This window comes from Equus quagga, chromosome 9 (assembly GCF_021613505.1).
Source record: "Equus quagga isolate Etosha38 chromosome 9, UCLA_HA_Equagga_1.0, whole genome shotgun sequence".
NCBI lineage: Eukaryota > Metazoa > Chordata > Mammalia > Perissodactyla > Equidae > Equus > Equus quagga.
The window spans coordinates 41,708,316-41,730,328 of NC_060275.1; the positions used below are offsets into that span (position 1 = coordinate 41,708,316).

Genomic DNA, 22,013 nt, shown 5'->3' on the forward strand with positions numbered 1-22,013 from the left:
CTTTGGAAGAAAGTATTGCAGATCCCATACTGTACCTTGACGACTTTCAAAATGCCTTCATTGGTTCGTGGGTCCGTTTGAATTTCAAACCAATTCCCATCATTTCCGGAGAGAATCAAATATTTGGCCAACCAATTATCTGTACCTTCTTCATCTAGATCAATTGCTTGTAATCGTATCAGTTCTGAACTTAAACAATTCTCTTCAATACTTGCTGAGTACTGAAATGACATAATTCTATAATTAATGAATTTTCAAAAGAGGAAAGATATTTAGTAATATATAAATATCATTGAAAATACTAACAATGAACTATGTCAATGATTTTTGCACCATTATTAAATGCCATCTGTCCAATCAGAAATATAAGAATAAAATGATTATAAGATAGTAAAACTGATTTTCTTGTGCTGTATGTGAAATCAACGTCAAACCGGCACTTTGTTTCATTTCTTGCTTATTTTCATTTTTCCTTAAGTTACTCCCTCCTTTTACAGTAAAGGGCCAGACAGTAAATACATTAGGCTTTGTGGACCAGAGAGTTTGTGTTGTAATTACTCATCTCTGCCACTGTAGGATCAAAGCAGCCACAGGCAACCCGACAAGGAAATGACTACAGCTGTACCCCAATAAAACATGTTTTTACCAAAACAGGCAGTGAGCCAGATTTGGCCCTGCTGTTTTCGATTTTATGCTTCTTTATTCCTAAAGATAAAAATGGAAGTTGAGAATGTTTGGGACTCTTATAGAATTAATTCAGCAAATCATCAGGTATATAAAGATACATCACTGTTATTACATCATTCCCAGAGTTATATTAATAAATTTCCACATTTCTGTGAGTAGAGAGTATGGAGGACATGCTCTGTTGCTTTCAAAGAGTAGTGACTCAGAAGCAGACATGCACTATTAAGGTATATTACATGAAAGAACGTCCAAGGTTTATATTGCAAACCTGAGTACATCCATACATGTAACCAACTAGGCTGACAAACCAGCAGGAAAGCAGATCAATTATTGACACTTATGGAAAACCATTATAACACTAATAACTTACGGAAGTTTTCTCCAAGGTGGGGAAATTATCGTTCACATCTAAAACCTTGATTCTACAGTCGCACTCAGAGGACAGTCCATCTGTAGCTCCATCCCGATCTGAGCCCCTCACAACGAGGGTGTACATACTGTGTTGCTTAAAACAAGAAAGAACTGTAAGACTTAGATCTTGTTTTGAATAAAATCCAATACATTCTAATGTTATTCCACTTTTCTTCTATAATTTTATATAATCTTTTAATATAATTTTTTCTTTTCATAGTTTTCATTGAAAAAATGATGGTTGGATTATTTTTCCTTCCCTCCTTTACATCGGAGGAAAGGCATACATGGGTCATGTCTTCTTTGTCTTTTCAAAATGGAATTCTTTATTTCTCATCATTTGTTCCTAGAAGGCTTTACCTCTCTGTCCAGGAAACTGGACATCGTGCAGACTTCTCCTGTGTGCCTGTTCAGGATGAACATGGGTGCACCTGCTGGCTCCTGAGAGATGATCTTATAGGCAATTTTAGAATTCAGATGATTGTCTTCATCTGCATCTGTAGCACTTAACTTTACTACCAGTGTGTCTAGAAATGAAGATGGAGGTGGAGAATGTTTGGGATTCTGTTAGAATCAATTCAGCAAAATCATGCAGAGGAAGAAAGAGTGGCCGGCCTTCTGAGTTCTCTGTGTTCTAGTTTTCCATGAGAATATATTATCTAACTTTCAGCTACACCATTGATTACAGAAATAACAGTGGTTGGCTTTTATAAAATCTTTACAGTTTTTAAAGTGGTTGCATTCCTTAAATGATTCAATGGTAAATTGTAGCAAAATATAGTAATCTTTGGTGTATGAAAAAGAAGTTCAAAAGCCTTTATCATAAAGCTGAAAAACCGATTTTATCAATTGGTTTTTGCCTCAGTCTTGTGAAATTATTTTAAAATGCTGAATTCAGAAAGATTATAGCTTAACTAAATTCAATTTTGCGATTATTTATTGAGCACCTGTATTTTTTATTTTTGTTCATCCAGAAAGTGGAGAATTACCGTTAGTTGCCTTGGAAGATAATAATACTTTACCAAACAGTCAAAAATATATAATTATTGAAAAGATTTGTCCACAGAAATATATGAAGTTCTTAATTATTCATAGGGACAAAGAACAGGCATCCTAGGCCAATCCCCAAGGACGTCAGCCCACAGGATGGACTTTCCAGAGTTGGCAGGTCCCTGATGTCTTTCTGCTTCCCAGCCAGGCTTCAAAGGGAAAAGTCCTAGCACAGAGATCCAGGGACCCCTTCAATAGGAAGAGCCAGGTTTCACGGAAGTCGCAGTTTATGGGAGTATGCCCTTGCCCTGGGGTTAACTCTCTTCACAAGAGGGAGCATTAACAAGGCTGCTAATCAGTAATTGAATGGACATGGATGTGGACTTGGGTGTGGGTTTCACCTTCTTTTCCTTCACCGAAGTTGTTCTAAACTGTGTTACCAAGAAAACAGTGGCTTTGGAGACTCTTTCTCTGTTTTGCCTCTCTTAGGCAAAACCCTCGCTTAGCCTCTCTATGTCCTTCCATTCTCTTTTATAAAACATTTTGTTTTTCTTATTTTCAACATTACTTCTTTTAGGGGATCTGAAGAAGGTGTTCTCCTAACACCCCCTTTCAACCTCTCCCTTTTGTTATCTCTTTCCTTCTGTCCCCCAGCATTTCTTCTCTCTTTTCTCTTTTGCTCCATACTTCTGCATCCTTCTTTCTTTGACTCTCCCTTGGTACTTCTAGCATGCTTTCTTATCTGCCTTTCTTCTGAAATTTCTTTAGTCTACTCTTTTCCCCCAGATTTTATTTAGAGGCATAAATTCAGACATAGATGGAAAGGAAAAGGAATATTAGAGGACTGGGGGAAGAAAGAGGTAGAAGGCAAAAGGGAGAGAAGAGAATAAAGTTGTAATATAGGAAAAGCTTAAGTGTAGAAAGAGAAATGTTGAGGAGAAGTGATAGAAATAGAGAGAAAGAGAAGAGTATTAGAGTTGGAGGGAGAATTAAAGCAGGATGGAAAAAAGTGAAAAAAATGAGAGAATGGAATGTAACTTGCTGTGTAGACTGTGAAGACCAGTGATTCCCTTCGGTGACTGATCTGATGGGTACAATTGCAGATGCACTCTCCATCACTCTCTGTCTGGTGTGGTTCACCCCAGAGTTTGAGGAAGAGACCAGAACTGAGCCCTTTTACCCATTCATACTTTCTTTCCCAGTTTACTCATTTGGCTTAAGGTAATCATGAGCCCAGTAACAATCTCTGGGGAAGTCACTAAGCCTTCTATCCCGTTAAATTGCATTGTAAAGAATCTTCTACAAAGAGAAAGATATTTCGCATTTTAGACATGATTTTTTTCTGGGTCAGTTTTAAGTTAGAATTTGTGGGGTTTATTCAGAATACAAGTTTGACTTTTTCTGATCTTTAAATTATCTGTATATCAATTTCCCAAAGCCTTTGACCAAGAGAAATAGATATGGTATCATGCAGAAGAAGGATGTCATTCTACTTACTTGCATCACTGTTTTCTTCAATGCTGGCTGTGTACACGTTTTGTGTAAAGACTGGAGGGTTATCGTTTATGTCCATAACTTTAACTCTAAGCTCAAGAGGCCTTTCTAAATCTTCACCCCGTGAATTCAGGGCCCGGCAATAGATCTGTGAAAAGTTGGAAAAAAACTATTTTTCCACCAAAGGAAATTAAGTAACATGCTTGAAATATATCAATGTGCAAAGAAATAATTTTCTTAGTGAATTCAGACTGTGTATTATAGTTTAGTAATTTAAATATTATCAAGACATTTGATCACATACATATGAAACACACCAGATAATCCTGACCTATAAACTTTTATTTTCATACTCTTTTCATCCCTTCAAGCAATTTATTTGGTTTCAGTCTACTGTGTTTTATCTAAAGTAAGCATTAGTCCTGCATTGATGTTTTTTAAAAAAGAGAAGAAAAATAATATGCATAAGTCAAAACACGCTGCTGTGACTTACCAGGAAGAGTGGCGTTATCTCTCTGTCTACCACTGAGGTGATGTTAATTTCCCCAGTCCGAGGGTTAATGGTGAACACTCCATAAGGCGGTCGATCAATTCCTGCCCCAGAGATTCGGTATGTAATCTTCTGGTTCACTTCACAGTCTGATCGAATCTATGAGGAGAATAGCCAGCATTTTGGTCTAATTCAGAGCAGATCATGAACTGCAGAGTGTAGTGGAATGAGAAGAGAATGGGCTTTGCAGCCAAATGGGCTTTGGATTGTAGCTCAGCATCGTGACTTAGGCCTGTGTGACCTTGGAGAATTCACTTAACTTTGCCAAGCACCAACTTAAAATGGAATAATACCACCTATGTCCTAGGTTTGTTTTGGAGTTGTATGAGATAACATATATACACCCCACCCCATTGCCTGGCAGATGGCACAAGCATGCTTGATGCTAGATTTGTTATTATTAACAACACATTGTTCAATTCTCTAATTTTTCTTTGTATATAGAGAAAGAGTTTGACAGAAGTAATCAACATCTTTACTATTTTATAAAAGATTATGTCATATTAGCATGTACCCTGCCTAGACTTTAGTTACAGATTTAATTAAAAAAATAAAAAAATAAAAATTAATTAAAAACTTATAGATAGGGTTCAGAAAACCAAAAGAGAAATGCAGTGTTTAGAAATATAAGCAATAATTTTATAAATCAAAACCAAATGTATCCCTCATCTGACGAATAGATTTTATGGCAAATATTCTGCTATATAGATTTTGTTTTCATAGTTTTATATCTATTGCTCATAAATTTAAACAAAGGTAGTTTAAATTTTGAAATCTAACCTGTATACTAAAGATAAGATATCCTTAGTATCCACAATTAAATAAAGATGGCTAGAAATACAACTGGATGAGCTCCACTCTAATCCACAGATATTGTTTATATAGATGAAAATCCAGGAAATCCCCAAAATGCAAATATAAAGAAAAGAATATGCAATTCAAGGGGGATAACATAAAGTTATAACCATGAGCTGAATGGAGACAATAACAATTTAAAAGCTTTCCAAAAATTTGAAAACCTCTGAGAGAAAATAAGTCTCTTTTCTTGAGCTGAGGTTCTATCTGTAATATCATTTCTGATGCTTACTGTATTTTTCATGTAAAGACTTAAGGAAGGAATTCTGATAGATTGGTACTGTTGACTTCACTAGCAGGGCAAGGCCAAGATGCCTGGAAAGAGCTAGTGAAGCGGTTGATGTGGATCCTATGCTTCATGGACCAATATATTACACTTTCTTCCCTTAACTCTTCTTCCATATTGATAGCCATTATTTGAAATATTTTTAAGCCTCTTCTAATTTCTGGGTGTAGGAATCTAGTGGGAACTTTTGACACTGTCCTTACTTTCTTGGAGAGAGTTAATCAATGTGATAAATCTTCGATTTTGGGAGGGATAGTCAGAAGACTATTAATATCGGCATAAATTTCCTGTAACATATGCTGATGATATATGATCATATCATATGATGATATGGAGAACACAAACAGACAGACAAAGGCCAGTTGTGCTGGAGATCCAAGTCTGTCTTCTAGCATCCCTCAGGGATTTCCTGCTCTGTCAGCTCCTGGAGTGTGACGTTCAAAATGGTGCCTCAGCAACATAAGCAAATGACTACATATCACCCATCTTCCCAAAACACTATGGAGTAGCGAAGACTGCAAATCCTCAACATGTTTGAGGGCTTTCCTACCCTGAAAAAGGATTTGCTACCAGCACAGGATCCTCCTGTTTATTTCATCACTTACTTTGGCAATCGGATTCCTCTTGGAGTTGTCCTCTCCTTCTCGACAGGCTGCAGCAAACTTGATCCACTCCCGCTTTTGTCTTCTGACAGTTTGCCATGTTGTAGTGCCATTTTCAATGTCTAATTCTTTCACCTTAAGCAAAAATAGTTAACATTTTGTACAGTGTTAAAGCAGTTTTACTTAGTAAAGACATTTATTCAAGGTGCTCCAGGTGAGAAGCAATGGCATTGAATTTCAGGAACAAAGAAGATTTTTACTAATTCACAACTCTAGGTAGACATGACTTGGTCATCCATACTGGTTGCTTCTTTTGGAAGCATCTCACTTCTTACTATATAACTCTAGTGAAACAAACTTCATCAGCTGTGTGTGGAGTTCATAATGTGTTATACTGGATAATATGGTATAGTTCTTCTTCTTTCAATCTATCCTCACCAGGTAGAGGCCTTGTTCATCTCATCCTTCATTGAGCTCTGACTAGGCTTTCTGGTCCCCAGAGTTTCAAAGATTGCTGGTGTTCCATGTGAGTGCATCCCATACAAAAGGAATATTGTGCTAGTGAATGTGCTCACCTAAAAGAGGGTAGGGATTTTTGTCTTAGGTTGATAAGAACTCCACTCTGGCCAAGCATCCAAATACATTATTGCAGGATTTGAAGAATATTTTAACTGCATTGATGGTACCTGCCATAATCCCATGGATACCAGTCTGGCTCCTCAATGCTGTCCATCTGTATTTCTGCTTCCTATGTTTTTTTTTTTTAAAGATGGGCACCTGAGCTAACATCTGTTGCCAATCTTCTTCTTTTTTTTCCCATCTTTTCCCCAAAGCCCCCCAGTACATACTGTATATTCTAGTTGTAGGTCCTTCTAGTTCTGCTATGTGGGATGCCACCTCAGCATGGCGTGATGAGTAGTGCTAGGTCTGCGCCCAGGATCCAAACTGGTGAAACTCTGGGCTGCTGAAGCGAAGCATGCATACTTAACCACTCGGCCACAGGGCTGGCCCCTGCTTGCTATGTTTTTTCCTTTGTAATCTTATGTTGCTATTGTTGGAGGATGTTTAAGACTTTTATACTATTAAACAGTTTAGAAATGTTACTGCATCTGTAAATATATTTGTATACATGCATAAACATTTGCATATGCATGTATATATTTGTAACTTCTAGTGTATTTATTGAGACCCAGTTGATTGTATGTTTGTTTAAACTAAGGCTTCATTTAACTACCACTTTGGGGGAAGGAGATGTTCCGTGTGAATGGAGTTTGTCCTTTCAAGAACCAAAACATTTACATTTTCCCCTCATTTTGATACAACTTCCTGAAGTGTACCACATATTCCCTATTCTATCAACAGAGATTAGAAAAGTAATTTTATTATTTAAGCAATTTGAGATCATCATAATGAAAATTTAACTATCATAATGAAACAAAGCCTTGCCAGAGAAAACAGCAGGTTTCTTTCCTGAGTCACACTCTCAATGGTGCCAGATGCTCTGTTGTTCTTTTTAGTTGTGATTACATAGTTTTTTATTTTTGTATCTTTCCCTCATAGATTGAGCATCAGTTGTCTTTCTTGCTGAAGTAACTGTCTAAAAATCCTCTTCCCATTCTCATGTGTTACTTTGTTTATTTTGCTTTGCTGTAGATTGGGGAAATGCATAAATAAGCTACCAGTATAGTTTGATAAGTAGAAGTTACTATGACACTGAGCTGTCACAAACCCTGCCTAAAGGCATGGATATGGGGTTTACCATTGCTGTTTCAGTTCGGCAGAGGTTTTTGCCTCTTAACTTTTATCTGGATGATTATGGTCTCAAATATTCTGATTTTTGATATATGACGTACTACAAAATTCAGTTTTTCTTTTAATTTTAAATTGAGAAAATAGTTTTATGATACATTACCTCAACAATAAATTCACTGTTAACTTCCAGCACCACCTGTTATAGAAGACACAACGTTAGCATAAATAAGCAGAATTTAAAGGAATCAGTGTCGTAAAAACACTGGTAATGTTCTCTTATTAATTCATTTTTTAAATAGACATTTTGTTAGTAATTTGGAATAAACATGATGATACAAAATGAATAATACAGGCTTTTTTGCTCTCCAGGGGCTTTTACACTTTTAGGGAAGATAAACGCATAGGTCTACAGCAGGGCAGTTAGGGTGCGTGCTTCAACAGAGGCACCAGTGGGCTGAGGGGAGGAGTGGAGCAGACACCTCAAGTTATTAAAGTGAATTTTGGAGAGGCCTCATAGGAGACTAGGGATTTCAAATGTTTCTGTAGGATGAAGCTACTTTGATAAGAGGAATTGATGGGCAAGAAAATTCAGCCAGAGTAAAATATGAAGACAGGTTTAAAGGCACTAAGTTTCAGAGGATGTTCCAGAAATGTGAATAATGTTATGAGCTGGAAGGTAGAGGAGGTAGTGAGGAGACACGGGAGACAAGGTTTGGAATGTCAGTTTGGAGGCAGACCATGAGGTGCTTTATATACCAGACTAAGGAGTTTGGACTTTATTGGGTAGGGACCAGGAGTAGCAAAAACATTGTTTTAAAAACATGCTGTTGATATGAATGGATGATTACAGAGGAAAAACGCTTGAAGTTGAGACACTTAGGAATTAGCAGTTGCTTCGGTAAGACACAGAACTTGAACATGGGTGCTGGAGTGGCAGTGGAAAGGAGAGAGAATGGAAACAGTACCAAAGAACTGAAAGGGCTTATAGAATGTGAGGAAAAGTCAGATGATTTGGGTGAAGTAAGCTTGTCTTTCTGAAAGAATGGAAGCACTATTACTAGAAACAGAAAATTCCATGAGAGACTATCACTGCAGGGAGATGATGACTTAAGTTTGTTTTGTTTATTTTCAATGTGCTTCTAAAATTTGAGATAGATGTAAAAGCTGAAGAAGTGGAATTTATCCAAACAAGAGTGCTATGTAAAGTTGAAGGAAATGAGGATATTACATGAAACAATTTAAGATAAATGAAGTAGGGAGGGAAGAAAATCTTCTGGGAAATGCTTATATTTGTGCAGGAAAAGGAAGAAGTCTAAAAGTGGAGGGCTCTGGGAGACCAAAAGAATAGTGAAGTCAAAGGTGGTGGCACAGATCAGGTTCTGTTAGTGTGAGAACAGCAAGAAGTGGTGGTTGTTACAGTGAAGGGTTAGTAAAGAAGTTAAATTCAGAAAGGAGAAGAGATTAGATAAGGAAGTGGAGAAGAAGTAGCCAGAAAGGAGGCTGAATGAATGGAGTAGAGTGACAAGAAGTTAGACAAAGAGTGAATATTTAGTGGTTTATGTGTCATAGCAAGGTCAAGGAGAATGGGAATTGAGAAGGCCGTGGGATCTTAAAGCAGGCAGTCGTTATTGACTTTGCCAGTGGCATAAGTCAAATTGCAGGAGTCAAGGAATGAGCTTATTGAGAAAGTAGAAGTGGCATTCCTAGATCACGTTTTCAAGTTAAGACATAAAAGAAATGTGAGAGGTATGATGCAGTTTGAAGAGTTAACTAGATCAAGACATATTTTTTAGGGTGGGAAACCATGACCCATATACAGTCTACAGAAAGAGGAGATGGGGTTTGTGGAGAAAGAGTGCTAGAAGGAGAAGGGAGAAAGGGAGGGGGAGAAGGAAGAAGAAATCAAGGCGTAGTTACAATTGTAGTTAAGAGCCAATAGGAATGGCTGAATCGAAAGTGCAGGTAAAAGAGACCTGATAATGTGGAAGACTGTTTCTTCCTCTGAAACAGATGTCAGAATACATAAAGACAGAAAATACTTTTGAGGTGTAAATGGAGGAAAATTATGTATTTACTTATTCCATAGTTTGCGGAGTTGGAGTGAGGGACAATGGGGAGGGGATTGTGGAGACCGTCAAGACGGAAGGTGACAGGGTACCAACTAAACGCCGTGACTAAGAGAGAGCAGTAGGCCCGCCTAGCATTCTCGAGTTAGGGAACACTTGAGCACAGAAAATTGGAAACTGAGCAAATAAACTATTCTTCCGCAGCTGATGAAGAGTTGGGGCACCAGTTGAGATTAGGAAGCAAGAATATGATGTGTGGCCCATCTCTTTTGTGCCTTCTCTAGTAGAACTTGGCAACCTGGGAGTGGGAGGAGAAGGAAGGTGAGGGCTGGCCAAGAGTTGGGGATTATTATCTAGTCAGTGCGGAAGCTCGGGGAGGTGATAAGATACTATTGTGAACTTCAGGAGTCAGGGAGCAGAGTAAAACCAGGGAGCGCCAATGAACTGAGACTAGACAGAGACTGTGACAAATGGAGTGGGTATAAGAGGGAGTGGAAGGTGTAGATTGGGATTTGGAATGACAGCTGAATCCAGAAGCGGGAAAAATACAGATTAGAAATTTTGCAGTAGGGCATCCTCTTAATGCACTTTCTCCCTCATGTGTGATTTTATTAGACATTAGTAAAATATCTAGACCTGGGAAAGAAGTTCAGTATTTAATAGAAGATAGTTTTATTTTGTTGCATAGGATGCTTCATTTCATAATAAATATTGCATTTGGGGGCTTAGATACTCTGGAAGGTATAAGAAAAAGTAAAAATCACAGAGAATCCCACTACTAGGAGATTACCACTGTTAAATTTGTAGAAATTCTTTCAGACACTTTTTCCAAAAACACATACTCACACAAATTATAATTTTTTTAACCATAAAGAAATTATATTATATACACCATTCGGTAATTTGCTTTTTGTACTCACTGGTTATCATGGTAAATTTCCGTGTCAATTAACACATGTATAATGGGATATAATGATGTACACCTGAAATTTATATAATGATATAAACCAAATGTGACCTCAATAAAAAAAAGAATGACTTGTATTAAGGAAATACAAATTAAAATAAAAATGAGGTATCACTACACACCTATTAGAATTGCTACAAGCAAAACTCTGACAACCCCAAGTGTGAACTCTCATGCACTGCTGGTGGGAACGTGAAATGGTACAGCCACATTGGAAAACTGTGTGGCACTTTCTTGTACAATTAAACATTACACCATACAACCCAGCTGTCCCACTCCTACATATTTACCCAAAAGAAATGAAAGTATATGTTCACACCAAAACATACTATATAATTCTGTTTCTATGATATTCTTGAAAAGGCAAAATTATAGGACATAGATAAGTGGTTGCTAGCGTCTGGGAGTAGGGTTATGGGTTGACCATAAAGGAACACAAAAGAACTTTACTGGGTGATGGAAATGTTCTGCATCTTGATTATGGTGATGATTACACAGCTGTGTGTGACAAAAATCATAGAACTGTATACTTAAAAGGGTGAATGTTATTGTATATAAATCATATCTCAATAAATCTGACTTCTAAGAGGAAAACCCCAGGTACAGACGTCAGACATTTTGAAGGTTGCCTTAATGTATCACTTTAATAGATGCCTTCCATTCAGGTCATTGGGAGACTAGGCTAACAAAGAACTGATAGCTTCCGCAGTTTAAAGCTGCAGACTAAACTGTGACTTGTGGTTTTCTGGCACTGTCCTCCCGTGGGAGGCTAGCCGGAAGCACTGCCTCAGTGGATGCTGGCAGGTTGGTGAACTCGGCACATGAGCCCATGGTTAAAAAGTTCTCTCTCCTTGTCTTCAGCTTCCTGTTTGTCTGTCTTTCTTTCTCTCTGCTCCACTTCTTTTCTTTGATGTGTTCTTCCACCTGTTCCTCTCCCCCTCCCTGACGTTGTCATAGGCCTGACAGAGAATCACAATAGCCTCGTTATGCTGTTTACTCTCAGAGCTATAATCAACCCAACAACCTAATTTTAACTGGGCAGTAGTGAGAGTGAGTCCTAGCTCACCCTCTCACGATTCTGCTCCTAGTTCTGCTCATGATTCAGTCAGAGATGTGGCAGGTGATTTTTCACTGTATCCTCACCATGGTTTCTGTGTGCTTACAATAAGCCTGCAAGGTTAATATTGTATCTGTGCAGTTAGAACACCCAGCTCAAGAATGGACTAAATCACAATTCTGCTGATGTTTTTTGGTTAAATTAATTAAGCAAGGAGACCATCAGACTGAGGTGGCTCTGATGCCATGGTGTATACTTAAGCAAACCAAAATCTAAGCCTGTAAATTTCTCAAGGTTATGAAATTGAAACCTAAGGACCGATCCCAAACAGCCAACTAGGCTTTAAGCTATCGCCAGTCAGCAATGTCCTTACTTTGTTTCCAGCTTTTCTCAATAAAAATTTTTCCCCATCTTCCATTGGTGGAGCATCTCTAACCACTTTTGGTTTGTCGATGTCTGATTCTAATAGATTTTCCCTCAAATAAATTCTTAAAATTTTCATATGCCTCAGTTTATGTTTTAACAATTCATTTACTCAACACCTAAAGTTTCTCTTAAATCACCTGATGTTATTTTACCAAATTGCTCTGGTTTTGCTTAAACTTTGTTATAATATAATTGTGGCCGTGGCTCTGGGAAAATATTGATGTTTGTGTTGACTACTCCTAATACTGTCTTGCAGAGGTATTCAAAAGATTTTGCTTTATGTAGTTCTAAAATATTTTTGAAAAGTGATGTGCTTTAAAATTTTCTATAGTGACATCTAAAAAATTTCATTATAAGTTTAAATAGCTGCAGTGGATGGAATTTAAGAATATCGTAAATGTTGATATTTTAAAATAAAGCCGTTACGTTACTTTTTAAATATAACCAACAGAATCTAAATGTTGTAGTTGTTTGATGCCAAGTTCTATCCATTAAAAAAGTGATGAATAAGTTCTTCTTTAATAGTTGGAAATTTTATTTCATTTCTGTTTCTCCTTGAACGCCTATATCCTATTTCCTTTTAGTGAGCCATATCCTCTATAGGTTCATCCTACTGGAATATATTTTTTAAGCTTTAAATATATATATTTTTATAGATAGATATATATATTTTTTTTGGTGAGGAAGATTGGCCCTGAGCTAATATCTGTTGCCAGTCTTCCTCTTTTTGCTTGAGGAAGATTGTCACTGAGCTAACATCTGTGCCAATAGTTCTCTGTTTTGTGTGTGGGACACCTCCACAGCCTGGCTTGATGAGCAGTGTATAGGTCCATGCCCAGGATCTGAACCCCAGGTTGCTGAAGTGGAGTGTGTGAACTTAACCACTACACCACTGGGCCAGCTCCAAAATATATTTTAATATATTCTTAAGGCTTTTGGTGAGTGGTCTGTCATACTTCTCTGCAACAAAAACATGTATACGAATAGAAATTTTATTTTATTAGAATTCTATAACTGCAAGGTTCTAAGTGTTAAAAATCAATTTCTTATAGATTGAATTAGCTTTACAATTCTTGTTAGCAGCACAATTGATTAAATAATGTGCAAATATGGAAATTCTGACATATTATTTATATGATATTAATATAATATTAATATAATTAAATATATAAAGTAAAATTTCATCAGAAGTTCATTGCAAAGAGTTGGATGAAGCTTTAAAAAATTAGTTCATGAATAAATATTACTTATTGCTAGAATTAAACAAGTTTTAGCATCAATTCTATTTTGTTTGGTTTTGTTTTTCAGTTGTAAGTACTGAGAAAACTTGTTCACATAAATAGCTGGATGATATTGGGGAATTTTCTTGTTAGGAGCAGAATCATTAAATTCTTCAAACTTACTTTGAATTATATCACCTCAATCTACAGGGTAATCTGTCATTAAAAATGCTTTTTAAAATGACCTATTAGCTGACAGCTCTCTCAGGTTCCCTTTTAATTTTGTTGAAAGTGAATAATTGAAAACCACATGACTTGCAAAATGATGTGTTACAAGCTTTAGAGTCGATTTTCTTTCTCAGTACTGACATTGATGCTTTGAATTATCCCTTCGCTTAGTGCCCCAGATTCTTTTACAGTCTTTGCAGTACAACATAGTAATGTTTGCCATGGGTGAGAGGGGTACCTTTTTTTTTTAAAGCGGATTTGGGAGAGGAGAAGCAGCTTGGTACCTCGTGTTCAGGCGCATGCTCGGCAGATTGACTTAAATAAAGAATATTTATATATGGCAGCTGAGATTGAGTAAATGATTCCCTTAACACTATCTATGCACTTGTACCCTTTGAAGTGCTCATTTGTCTCAGGGCTATCTGTGCCCCAATTTGAAGACTATTGTTACAGTAGCAATTCAGTTTCTTAAATCGGTATATATTTCTAAGACAAATAATTTATATCCCAATATGGATACGTAGGCTTAAATTATAGTTTAGCTCCATAAAAAGCAGTGTGGCTTAGAGACAAATACTTTACACTTGGAGGCAGAAGAACTGAGTATGACTCTGTTTACCAGTTGTTTGCCCTTGGGTAAATCCTCTCGCCTCTCTCTAATTCAGGTTCTGATCTAAATAGAATACAAAATGTGGAAGTGATGGGCACAGTAAATGCTCAGTACATTTATAAAGAAGGAATGGTGGAAAAATAGTTTTCTGGGCTTTAGAGGATATATTTATAGCACCACCTGACATGTAAAAGTGCAAGTCAATCATTTTTAAAGTCTTGAAATTAGCCACACCAATCATATTAGTCCTCGGTTTAAAGGGATAAAGGAAGTGTTTTGAGTTCATTTTACTCGCTCTTGTCCTCTCTACAGAACACAACTCAATTGAGGGATAGCAACAATCCCAGGTAGCCCTGAGAATCCTTGAGTATAAGCTCTTTTTCATTCTTTTGCTGTCGCTGACATTTTGTTTTAGGCTTGGGCAATTGGAATGCTAGATCTCAGGGTTCTTATCTAGCAGAACTTATATTGTGCCTGATGGAGGCCGCCATGTTACACCTTTGGTATTTCTACATCCTGCTCAGTTGGCTGTACTGATGAGGGTAACAGTAGCCAAGCCCTCTAACCCCCAACCCCCGCCCTTTATGTGCAGGTCTGCCCGAAGGAACTCGGCAGGTTTTATTCTCAGGCCCTACGAAATCATGAGCCCTGTCAGGAGGCTCCTCATTTTCCAGGAATGGACCTATGAATGGCTGTTTTGGAAGAAACATGAAATGACGTCATCTTCCTAAATCACACGTAGTAGCATAACTGCATGAACCTCAGTTAAACTGTGAGGAATAGTTACGGGTTCCTGGATAATTGCAGAAATTCCTTGCCTATAAAAGTCACTTTTTTAGAACCTATGTAGGTCATGCATCATCCTAGGATGTGGTTTGGCCTGAGAGCATGGCTAGAAGACATCACACAAAATTGACATGGCTGAACCAGTTACTATAATGGTGGAGTACTGGAAAAGGGAATTAGAGGCTCTTGCAATTGAGGGAGAAAAAATAACCTGAAGCAATGTGTCTTATCCTGAGTGTATCACAGTCTCTGTGGCCTGGTTGATGAGAGAATTTCCTGTCTTCCTTTTTTCTTTGGACGTCCTTACAATAAATTGCATTACAGAAGTGACCTGAGTAGGACTTTTTCTGGCACTATAAAAGTGCCTAGGAAGCTAAAATGTATGTGTCTGTGCTAATCTCTGAGTATATGATGGAGACCAGAAAGGGCTCACGTGTTAAAAGAGGGAGGAAAGCACATAAAGATATTGGAATGTTATAGGCATGGTAAAAGGAGCATGTACAGGATGCAGTGTTGGCCCAGTTGGGGGAAGGAAGGCAATTCTGGAACAGTAGGTAGAGTTTTGGACATATAGTATTGGTTCAAATTCCAATTGTACCACTTATGGTACATTTAGGAATCATTTATGCCCTGAAAGTTTCTTTATTTGTAAAATGAGGGTACTTCTATTTACCTTTCCAACTCCTTGGTTGTCTTAATTTTAAATCCTCAAACTCACTTGGAAGCTCACCAACCACATTAAAGTTGCCAATTAGCGTAGAGATGAGAAATAGACTTGGTAAGAAAGATAAATTAGAAATTCATTCATTCATTCATTCAAAAATTTTCATTGATAAAATATTATGTGACAGGCACCGGTCCTTTGTGTGCAAGACAAGTTCCAACCTGTTATGATGTGTATGTTCTAGGGAGAATAATAGGATGTAAGATATTCTGTAGCAATCTAACTTTTGGGAAATTGCTCAAGTTTTTCTGGGCCTAGCTTTCTATTTTAATAATTTCTCTTTGAGAGAATATGATGCTTTTATATAAAATATGTGGTACTAAGCCATTACATGTGCTTATTGCAATTTTAGAATCCATATTTTTCTTTTCCATGCTGACTGTATTTATAGTAGTAGCTACGAAACTAGGCTATTTTTTGTCTCTATGACTTAGCTTTTTGAAGTCTGTTCTCGAAGTCATTTGCACACCTGGGACCAACTTATTAATAAGCAGTTCTCTCCTGAATAACACTTGTAAAGATAGTTGAGTAAAGCCGTTGCCATCCTCATAGGGATAGGGTAGTGATGCCAAGTTCAAGCCTAATTATACCACTTTTGTTTATAATTGAAGGTATATCAAGTAGTGGCATTTTAGTTTGTAAGCCGTGTAATTTTCTGTGTAGAAAGGAAGGGCAAACATTTCTCATGCAGGTAGTCTCTGCAAGTTTCATTCCAGGCATTCCTTTCACAACCCCTGTCATCAGAGCTGCTCTCTGAGCGAAGAATTCCAGCTGTGATTTCACTTGGGAAAAGGAAGGAGAAGTCATTGCAGCTCAAACCACAGTTTCACATGCTTTCTGAGCAACGCCTCCCTGGATCCCTAAGGACTAGAAAGGAGCGCTAACACTAGGAACTCAGGATTGAGAAGTTCTCTGAAAAAGAGAAATATCTTTAAAAAAGGGAAAGCGTCACAGAGTCTCAGGAGCCATGAAATATTTTCAGTGTAGCACTTTTAACTTGTAGTTCTACAAGCAGATATTATTGAGAAGACTGTATTAACGTTATGGGTCATGCTATGGAAATCATACTAGGTACCTCTTGGGATATCAAAGTTTTTTTAAATACACTGTGGACTGTCCAGGAATTTGAAGACAAAAATATAAATTTTCCCGCTTGGTTTAAAATGTGTTTTGTAATTCCTTAGTCACTTATACCAACAAAAAATAACGTAGGTGAGATACGCTGCTGTGTAAGCTTTGTTGTGATGAGGACATCAATAGTTTCTGTAACAAGTGGTACTGAAACCAATCATTTAATGCTATTTAGGGTATTCTGTTTAGTACAAATAAAAAACCAAATCAGATGAGGTGGTTTTTTTCATCAGCTTGTACCTCTAGAAATTGACCTAACAATAAAATAAATGAATACAAATTTCTGTTCCACATGTCAGAATCACATTGTTTTATATGAGAACTAAATTGATAAGTGGCTAGGTTAGTTCTAAATATTTTAAATTTTGATGCCTGTTTTCAACTTACAGTGAGATAATATCTATATGTTTAGCCACCTATCTTCTCTGCTTTACAAGAATCAGAATATTGAATTGAAGTGTTTACATCTCATATGTAGCATGAATGATCACCATATGTGCATAAAAATTCTTATCTGATAAAATCTACATGGCTGTTTTTTATGATCTTATCAACTTGATAAAATATAGGCTTCTCACAGCTAATAACTGTTCTGCCTTAAGTGATTTCTTCCTAGTAAAACATACCATCCATAGCATTACCTGTATCTTTAGGTTCTCCAACCAAAGTTATAAAAATAATATTTGAGAGTCAGACATGAACTTCCATTACATAACTATTCAGTAGAGATAATGATAGAATCTCAGAGTTTCTGCATTGGAAGAAACTTAGTGACATCATGTCTAACCATGCTTCCTCACATGAAACACAATGAGGCCCTGAGAGGTTGGGTGTCTTGGCCAAAGTTACGCAGCCCCTTTGAGGAAAAGCTATGACTCAACCCTGGGGCTTCTGAGTCTCGGTTCAGTGTTGACTGTATTTCACCACCCCAGTTCATTTTACTGCAGAAGAACGTGATGAATATCCTTAGAAAGAAGATGCTGAAAGACTCTTATGGTAAAATGCCCTATTGTAGCTTAGAGTTTTGGGTGTCTTTTATAGGTTCAGTCAGTCAAAACCTTGTTGAAAGTACTCTTGTGGTTGAGATATAGATGACGCAAAGTACCTGTAAGTCTCTGAGAGGTTGCCACACCCTCATTAGAGTCAGCTGCAATGATGCCCCAGAGAGCCTTTGATTTAGTTAATGAAAAAGGGGCAGAGTTCAAGTTCAGGAAATGAAAGACAAAATGTGCCTATTTTCCACAACATCTATAATAGTATGTTGATTCCCCTTAAGCATTTCTTATATTTGTTCCAGTCTTGAAACATGCTAGAATTCTCTACTTCCCAATTGCAAAAATTATTAATTGATATCTTGAGATCTATTAGAAATGCAAAAGAACTTGGCTATCACAATTACCATGAAATGTAAAACACAAATACTTTAGTCTCAGTGGGGGGGGGGGGAATTAAGTATCAAAGCCACTAAAATCACAAAGGATAACAAATCAATACTACCGAACAGAGATCCTGAGATTCTGAAATAGAATACTCTTTCAAGCTCAAGGAGAAGAAAATTTCACTCTTCAATTAAACTGTATTAACATAAAATGTGCCTGTGCAGAGGAATAGGAGGGAAAATTTAGTGCTCAGAAGTTGCCTTAGAAATCTTGATGCGTACAATGTTTTCCATATAGAAAACAAAAGGTTTATCTGAGTTGAAGCATGAAATACCCCACAGAAGTGCAACAGGAGGTCTGAACTGATAATTTTTGATTTCTATTAAAGATTGAGTCAGATTCTTTCCTCTTCCTTTAATAATGTAAATAAATAATGATCATTATGATAGGGCATTGCACTTCTATTTGAAGTTTTTCAGTTTACAAATATTCTTCAAAATGATCTTGATTAATAATCTGCCGCCCAAGCTTGGGCTGTGTGCCTTTTGGCAGTATTAGGCTCCTGCACTGCTTCTAAAGTTCATGGAAACGGGAACTCTGGAAAAATGGTGCCTGCTGGACCAACAGGACAACAATGTGTGCCTGTATCTCCCCAGCCTTGGCTGCCCTCTGCCTTTTAGAACTGATGTTCAGATGAGTCCCGTAAAATGCCACTTGTGAGAGCATAGGGTAGAAATCAGTTTTCAAGTTTATGTCGTATCACCCCTGTGGACATTCTTGGGAGACTGAGGTGCAGCCAACTATCAGATATTTGCCTTTACTTACTTTGAAAAAAATATGTACAATTTTCTAATAATCCCCTTCTCTTATCTATTTTTTTCTTAACTGTTTTGACTGAATTGTTTTATCACTTGACCATCAGTAGACTTCAGTCTAATCTAATCTTTTTGTTTCTTTAAGTAGACTTTTCTAATTGAGTTGGCAATAGTTTGATGAATTGACCAACTTGATCTTTGTTCCTCTAAGGACCTGCATTAGGAGCTGCCTTACCCCCTTCAAGAGTAGGAGACTCACTATGCATGATGGCTTTCTGGAAAGCACTTCATGCATGGGCACCCAAGGGTTAGAGGAAAGGAATATAATATCCAAAATTCTATGTTTACTTGAAAGAAATAGATCATCGAAATGTTCCCTTCTTGGACTGTAGAAATGCTTTAATAATTCTGGAAGGGGTTTTTCTTGATGGCTTGGTTTTCTTCATTTTTCTTTAGCCATTTCTTACTGGAAAAAATTCCCATATGGCTTAAATATTTCATAACTAGTTGAAATGTAATTTTGACATCGCTAACATTCCTCTACTTTGAAACAAACTCACAGGAAGGTAACTGTTTAAAAGCAATGGACTTGATCAACTTTACTTCTCTACAAATTTAGAACCCATATGCACTGGGAATTTTAACAGAAATCTGTCCAATTTAAGTATAAATAAAAGAAAATAGAAAAATAATTTTATTTCTGATTATAAATTTTAGGATTATTCTAGCATTTAATCTGAATTAGATTGTCTCTGATTCCATTTAAGTCTAATTCAGCTAGATTCTCATCCTGCTTCTCCATGGCATTTGGTCTCTCAAACATGGAGAGTCTTTTGAAGTTACCAGAAGCTGAACTCATAGAACTGTCTTTGCAGGAAGAAGTTTAAAAATGAAATAAATCCCATGCAGAAAGTCTGACAATGACAGAGAAGAGAAAGCCTCAAAGCTGCATTTCCTTCCCAGGCCTTTAAATTCTACTTACCATTAAAATGATTGAAAGGCAAATGTTCCTGAAAAGGAGCCAATCCATTCCTTTGGGTTTCTCTTGCACACGAGCCCCAGCGAGATTTGATTTTAGTCCTAGTCCTCTGGGTCCTGAATTTGGTTCTGCAGCAAGATGTGCTTCGAGATGCCCTTTTAGGAAGGCATGGGCGATAGCTCTGGTGCTCTCTGGGCAGAGGAATGAAGATGTTCTATAATGACTCTGTTTCCCCACCCCAAACTCCTGGGCTGGTCTGGAAGGCTGGCATTGTTTGGGCTCTGGGTAAGAACATGGACACACCTTGATTCTTATTGCAATGAAACCCTTTGTTGGACACCAAAGAAAAATCTTACAGAGTGAGGACAAGATTTACAGGGAAGATACCCAATGAATAATAAATTACTCACAACATGAAAAATAATTAAAATGCTAGAGCCTATCATCATACTGAATAAAATTAGTAGGCTTCTTCTTACTGCCAACATTGTAAAAACAAAATTACGCATACTGACAACACATGCACACATATGTCCACTACAGAACCAACTTCAAGAAATGACTCTGAGCAGAGGTCATTGTGAAAAGGTACCAGATCCAAAGCATGGTGTAAGGAGAAAGACAGAATCATGAACTCTCATCTCTTGATTCAGGTGATTCCTACTTTCCTCCTTAAGAAATCCTACAGTTGAATTGCATTTCTCAATTTTAAAGACGTTGTGAAAAAATAAGGTTAAGACAAAGAAACCCTGATTTTACTAGTATTTTTGTTTCCACATTTTAGTACCTTCTTTCCTAAATATAGATTCGAACCTGTATGTGTGGTTTTACATTAACTAAATTGTCTTAAGTTAACTGCAGTACAGAGTTTGCTCCCTCCTCTTGGCATTACCGCTGATAAAAAAGTACATAACATGGGTGAGGAACATATTTTAACCATCTAAGTATTTATTAAGAAGAAGGTGAAATTGGAGTCCTGAGAATGTAAGAGAAAGAGACCAGAGCAGCATCTAGATATTTCTGAAAATCATTTCCCTTTTTTCCTGTCTCTCTTGCTCTTTGTTACTATGGGTTTAGAAGAGTTAGTTTCCTCATAAAAAATTGCAGGCTGGCAGCAACATCAACAAACATAAAAACAGAATGTAGTTAAATGTTTTCTAATTGCTAATATGTGTTTGTTGGTTGGGGAATTTCAAAGGGATACTGCATCTTGTCTTCACTACCCCACTGCTGCAATTCAGAGACAAGGCAGGCTCTCTTTCTAGTAAAGGAATGTGTTCTAAACAGTGTTTGGTCTCTTGAGAATCTTAGTTTAGCGTTTTTAGAATCGTAGGAAAGAGTCGAAGCAATTAAAAGGCTGGCATAGTATCCTAAAATGAAGAGAAATGAATGATATGTTGAAGATATTTATGAGAAAGAGATCAGGACATTATATTTAAGCAAGGGGGAAAAAAATGAATTGTTACAAAGAGGCAGTATTTGGATAGCTCTGCCCAATCCAAAGCTTATAGTTGGAGATATCTGGCTAATTAAACAATATCTACGCTGACGTGCTAAAACGTGGGTGTGGTATCATGTTTTAAAATACATCCTCAGGTGGTCCTTGAGATTGTCTAGAATGGCTAACACATATACATTCACTGGGTGGTTTCTTAACCCACTATTTCTTTGTATGCTAGAGGGGTCTTTAAGCCAAGAGTTGTGGAAAGCTAACCTTGAGTAAATAAGCATTTAAAGAACTATTTTGTAACTGTTTATATCCAACTGGGCTTTCTTTGTTTTCAGGAATTTTTGTCCAGAGTTTCAAAATGTGATAATTGTATCTGCCATAGAAAAATTTTCTTTTATAGCTAGCTCAGGACAGCATTAAATTGTTTTCACTTTTGAGATATATCCCCCATCAATACTACCAGTGAGCTCTTGGGACTCAGGGGCATTTTCCCCTTGTTTCTCAATATGCAGGAAGCACAAATGCACCTTTTCATTGGCTATAACTGC

General features: G+C 37.1%; 1 protein-coding gene across 1 annotated transcript in view; it reads right to left on the reverse strand.

Moving 5' to 3' along the window:
* DSG4 (desmoglein 4) overlaps nucleotides 1-20,318 on the reverse strand; it is a 44,075-nt gene extending 23,757 nt beyond the window's left edge. Inside the window, exons 1-8 of the mRNA XM_046671397.1 lie at nucleotides 20,019-20,318; nucleotides 7,788-7,823; nucleotides 5,879-6,010; nucleotides 4,076-4,231; nucleotides 3,586-3,730; nucleotides 1,459-1,625; nucleotides 1,058-1,192; nucleotides 36-221 (exon numbers count right to left, since the gene is read on the reverse strand). Coding sequence (XP_046527353.1) covers nucleotides 36-221; nucleotides 1,058-1,192; nucleotides 1,459-1,625; nucleotides 3,586-3,730; nucleotides 4,076-4,231; nucleotides 5,879-6,010; nucleotides 7,788-7,823; nucleotides 20,019-20,066 — 1,005 coding nt within the window. The 5' untranslated portion in view covers nucleotides 20,067-20,318. The remainder of the gene's footprint in view (nucleotides 1-35; nucleotides 222-1,057; nucleotides 1,193-1,458; nucleotides 1,626-3,585; nucleotides 3,731-4,075; nucleotides 4,232-5,878; nucleotides 6,011-7,787; nucleotides 7,824-20,018) is intronic.
* Between the last annotated feature and the right edge of the window lie 1,695 nt (nucleotides 20,319-22,013).